Source organism: Embiotoca jacksoni, unplaced genomic scaffold, assembly GCF_022577435.1.
Source record: "Embiotoca jacksoni isolate LCO1_2020_lvr unplaced genomic scaffold, fEmbJac1.0.p SCAF_64, whole genome shotgun sequence".
Taxonomy (NCBI): domain Eukaryota; kingdom Metazoa; phylum Chordata; class Actinopteri; family Embiotocidae; genus Embiotoca; species Embiotoca jacksoni.
This window is the reverse complement of record NW_027185419.1, coordinates 1387607-1392994: the sequence shown is the minus strand read 5'-3', so window position 1 is coordinate 1392994 and position 5388 is coordinate 1387607. Positions and strand designations below refer to the sequence as shown.

The window sequence follows — 5388 nt, the reverse complement described above, 5'->3', positions numbered from 1 at the left end:
TGGAACACAAGTACAACATCTGGAACACAAGTACAACACCTGGAACACAAGTACAACACCTGGAACACTAGTACAACATCTGGAACACAAGTACAACACCTGGAACAACAGTATTAGAGTTCATTCGGTATCCGTGTTCCTTCAGTTAAAGGCTCCGCCCCTTGCCTCCTCCACACCTGTCCAGAGGGTGGAGCCTACAGTGGTCTCCTGCGCGAAGCGTCCGGCCCCTTCAGCCATGGGCCCGGCGTCCGCTAACCCCCCCGCCTGCAGCCAGCCCCCCCCTCAGCCTGCTGTCACGGCAGCCAAACTGAAACCACAACCGAAGATCATCCTGAGCAGCAGGAACGAACCCATCGGGCTGAACGTGGCCGACTTCCTTCCTGTGAGCGCAGTTGTGGCAACTGTTTGTTTGTTTTCTTGTTTGTTTGTTTGTCAGAGTGGTCTGTATTGTTTACGAATGTTGGGTGGCGCCGTGTCCGTCCCTCCACTAACCTTGAGGCTTGAATGTGTGTTGCCGTGCAGCCGTCTCCCAACCAGCGACCCGGAGCTCTGAGCGACGAGGAGGCGCTGTCCCAGATCAAGAAGGGCCACGACACCATGTGCGTGATGCTGAGCAGCCGACACAAGAACCTGCAGACAGTCCGAGCCGTGTGGGCCAGAGAGGACATCAAGGTGAGACCCGTCCTCCTGTTGAATAAATGTTGTGGTGACAGGACTCAAGTCCAGGTTCCTTCTAAAAGGTCTGACAAGTGATTTAAAGATCTGTTGCTACCACAGACTGTTTATAAAAGAGTTCGTAGCTTCAGGTCTGTAAAATGGTTCCGATCCAGAAGTGTCTTCAGCTGCAATACCAGCGAGTGCCACTAGAGGTCGGCTCCAAAAAGCCTCCGGCTCCATAGACTCCCATTCAACTTCTCTCATCAAATCCAAAGTGAATAAAATGTGTCCATCAGTTATCTCGGTGTTGTTAGCTAAAGTCACTCCTTCTTCTTAGTTTTCTGGAGGTCCATCTGAAAATAATCCCTCATTCATTAGAAAAGAAGATTCAAGAAGACCTGTTTTTGGGGGCGTGTCTGTTTGATTGACAGGTCTGTGGTACAGTCAGGTTACAGCTATCGGTGGGCGGGACGTAGTATCGTCAGGTTTCCAATCAGATCGGTCAGATCCACCTCTGGCTCCTCCCCCAGCTCGTCCAAATATGGTCACTTCCTGCTCCGAACCGCTCCGAACTAGCAAAGATGGTGACGGACAGAATCTGAACTGGAGGATTCATAACGTTCACAAACCAACGATGACATCACTGATGGTTGATGACATCACTGATGGTTGATGACATCACTGATGGATGATGGTCGGTTCTGTGTTTGTCTGCAGAGTGCTCTGGACTCAGCTGTCTCCATGAACGATCTGTCCATCGTGGTGGACATCTTGAACATCATCAATCTGCAACCGTGAGACGCACACACACACACACACACACACACACACACATGCACAGAAAGTCAGAGAATGACGTTCCAGTTTTGTATAACCAGGTTCTGCTGTGGTTTCAGCTCTTTGTGGAAACTGGACCTGTGTACCACCGTTCTTCCTCAGATCGACAAACTGCTGCAGAGTAAATACGAGAGGTGAGTGATGACATCATGAGCTGGTTATAAAACACAAAAAAGTTCAGTTTACTGTTTACATGATGAAGTCCAGCTGACAATCACTGGGAGTCATCCTCTTCCTCCTCCTCTTCCTCCTCTTCTTCATTATAAATACTTCATGTTCTGCAGGAGAACGTAGAATTGGAGGACAGGTAGATTTCTCTGGCTGATTTTCAGCCAATCAGCTCTCTGCTGTGTTCGTTTCCATAGCTACATGCAGACCGGCTGCACGTCTCTGAAGCTCATCATGAAACACTTCTGGATGCTGATTTCAGACACGCTGAAGGCGGCGCCGTCCGTCGGAGTCGACATCACACGGGAGGAGAGGTGAGTCACAGCATCTGTCCGACAGCCAATCACAGGGCCCGATTCAGGTCACATGGATGGTGGTGATGATGATGATGTGTGTGTCGTTGCAGACACCAGAAGTGCCAGGCGTGCTGTAAGCACCTGAAGAACCTGAGTCCCGTCGTGAAGAACAAGGCGCTGCAGGTCGGTCGCCATGGCAGCGCCTTCAGGGAGCTGCAGCTGCTCATGGCGCCGCTCGACGACTCGCTCTGAGGAACGTCGACACAGCGGCGACGATCAGCTGACACGTGTCCTCCAGAGACCACAGAAGAAGAAGTGAGCTGATAAATGTTCCTGAAAAGACATTCATCTTCCTCCCGCCCGCCCTCGGAGTGAAAATCTCTCCTCTTTGTCAAAATCGGACGAGAAGGGGAGAGAGGTCGACCTCCGCCTGTCGGACGCTGTGCCACCGGACGGAGATCCGCCTCCACGCCATCGCAGGTTTTTAGTGTTCACAGAGTTTTTCCAGAAGGAGGCGGGACGGGAACCGTTTAAAGGAGGATATGAGCGGATAAAGACGTTGGAGACGTTGAACTGTGCCTTTAAAAAGTCGTTCCTCCTCCCGTTGATACGATGAAGTCAGCTTTAAAAACCACTGGACACTTTCTACTCTTCGCTCACATCTGCTGTTGGAAACGTTTCTCTTGTGTTTATTAAATAAAGACGAACACGTTGGCGTGAAAGACGTTTTTTTAATTTGTTTATGTTGTTTTGAGTTGAAACATCATTTATTTAACAAAGATGGAACGTTTACACACAATCACACGTATAATTCGTACATTTCGTTGCCGGGTGATGTGACGCAACTTTTTCCAGCAATATGTTTTTGGTTGATTATACAACATAGTAGCTCCGCCTCCAGAGATCTGATTGGTCAACAGAACATTTGGAACAAATCTTCATGACATCATCACTTGAAATATAACTCCACCTCTTCAATGAGAATGTAGAATTACAATAGAATTTAATATAATATGTAATATAATGTAGTTTCTACTTGTTATAGATCTATTAAATGACCCATGTGGTGAAGTCGGGTCTCTTTTGGTCCTTTTTGGTCGCTCTGAGCACCCGTACCGTAACACCACGGATAGTCACGCACTTACAATCCTAGAGGAGGCTAGCTGGACCGGTTTGGTTTGAACACATGACACGGAGCTAAAATGTTAAAAACACATGAGAACATGGATATCTTTGTTCATCAGATATCTTTGTTCATCAGATATCTGTGTTCATCAGATATCTTTTCCCATCAGATATCTTTTCCCATCATATATCTTTGTTCATCAGATATCTTTGTTTATCAGATATCTTTGTTCACCAGATATCTTTTCCCATCAGATATCTTTTCCCATCATATATCTTTGTTCATCAGATATCTTTGTTTATCAGATATCTTTGTTCATCAGATATCTTTGTTCACCAGATATCTTTGCTCATCAGCTATCTTTGTTCATCAGATATCTTTGTTTATCAGATATCTTTGTTCACCAGATATCTTTATTCATCAGATATCTTTTCCCATCATATATCTTTGTTCATCAGATATCTTTGTTTATCTGATATCTTTGTTCACCAGATATCTTTGTTCATCAGATATCTTTGTTCATCAGATATCTTTTCCCATCATATACCTTTGTTCATCAGATATCTTTGTTCACCAGATATCTTTATTCATCAGATATCTTTTCCCATCATATATCTTTGTTCATCAGATATCTTTGTTTATCAGATATCTTTGTTCATCAGATATCTTTGTTCATCAGATATCTTTGTTCCAACCAGACTGAGCTAGCTGAGCAGTTTAGTGTTTCTATGTTCTGTATTTATTAAGTCAGAGACTAGAAATCCTCTCTGTTGCTAGGTGGTTGCTAAGGGTAGTAAACATTACATAGGTAACATAAGAGTCTACTGATGCCATTGATTGTTTTCCAGTTGTTAGTATCATCAAGTTTCCAATCAGATCAGTCAGATCCACCGCTGGCTCCTCCCCCAGCTTGTCCAAATATGGTCACTTCCTGCCCCAAACCGCTCCGAACTATCAAAGATGGTGACGGACAGAATCTGAACTGGAGGCTTCATAACGTTCACAAACCAACGATGACGTCACTGATGGTAGATGACATTGTTGTTGTGGTTTTTGTCCGCCAGTAAAACGAAGATTTGTTTTTAGTTGCGTGCTGAAAAGCCAAAAGATCCCGGATGTCACGTTCTCAATCTGTTGCGTCATATAAGACGCGTCTACGGAACTGACAGGTCCAAAAGTTTAAAGAAATGATGTGAAGCATGACTCTTCAATCCAAATTCTGAAGCTGAGAATCGGACGGAAACTTGGAGCTGCGGTTGGTTCGTGACGGCGACTGTCCAAAAGGTAAATATCAAGCTAACGTTAGCGTCATCTTCATTCATTCTTTACGGGGCTCGTCGCTAGCAGTGTCAGCGCGTTCGTTGATTTGCGGAGAGAGATTCCAGGAGAATTGTTATTTCTCAGTTCAGCAATTTATTTAAACATCAGAGAATCAAAATCAGCATGTACATGGATCTTTTCTGTTCAGAAAACCACAGACTGCGAGCAGTTCACTGCAGCCAACTTTCCAAAAAAGAGTCTCTGTTTTAGAGTTTTGAATGAGAATGTGCTTCTATCTGATTGGTCATAAAAAGGTGGGGAGGCGTGGTTTAGACTTCGCTCTCCCTTCATTGGTGCGTAGGCTGGTCTCACTTCCGCTTCACTTCCACCAGTCACAGGAAACAGCGTCCTAAAGGGGAGGACACCCTACACTGTCTCATGTGCTGCTCCTGTCTCCTGCAAGGTTCCTCTTATCTGTTCAGGAGTCACAACTTTATCAGAGAGCACCGAATGTTCATGTCATGGTGTTCTCCTTGAGCTGCACCTGGTGGACAGACAATAATAAGTCCACAGACAATAATAAGTCTCGTGAGAAACAGGAGGACAATGCCTTAAATTGTGCAAGCAATAAACTCTGTGTGCATCAGTAGTTTCTTTGTGATAAGTAAAACCTTGGCTCATTGGTTGGTGTACAAACAGAAAAGTAGAAAAGTAAAAATTAACAGACCTAACAGCAGCTAACCTAGCATGCCAGCGGAAGTTAACGTGTTGTTTACGTCATTAAAGGGTTTTCATCGTGCTCGTAGAAAGCTACAACAGAAGGGTCGTTTTCTGCAAGTGGGAATAATTAAGTGTGTGAGCTGTAAACTAAGCAGCTAAGTTAGCAGGCTAGGCTACATCACCCCATAGACAAGGACCGGAAGTAGGCCTGCAGTAACAGTGGCGCTCTTCCTCTGTGGTTGAACATAAAAGCCCGAGTCGACTGTTTGGGGGCAGCTCCACTACACTCAATATGTACTAATAAAGATGTGATGTTACAGGTGA

At 45.2% G+C, this 5388-nt stretch overlaps 1 protein-coding gene across 1 annotated transcript in view; it reads left to right on the top strand.

The window, feature by feature from the left end:
* katnb1 (katanin p80 (WD repeat containing) subunit B 1) overlaps positions 1 to 2680 on the top strand; it is a 7866-nt gene extending 5186 nt beyond the window's left edge. Inside the window, exons 15-20 of the mRNA XM_069175085.1 lie at positions 146 to 382; positions 523 to 672; positions 1375 to 1451; positions 1554 to 1628; positions 1860 to 1976; positions 2069 to 2680. Coding sequence (XP_069031186.1) covers positions 146 to 382; positions 523 to 672; positions 1375 to 1451; positions 1554 to 1628; positions 1860 to 1976; positions 2069 to 2210 — 798 coding nt within the window. The 3' untranslated portion in view covers positions 2211 to 2680. The remainder of the gene's footprint in view (positions 1 to 145; positions 383 to 522; positions 673 to 1374; positions 1452 to 1553; positions 1629 to 1859; positions 1977 to 2068) is intronic.
* Positions 2681 to 5388: the final 2708 nt, after the last annotated feature.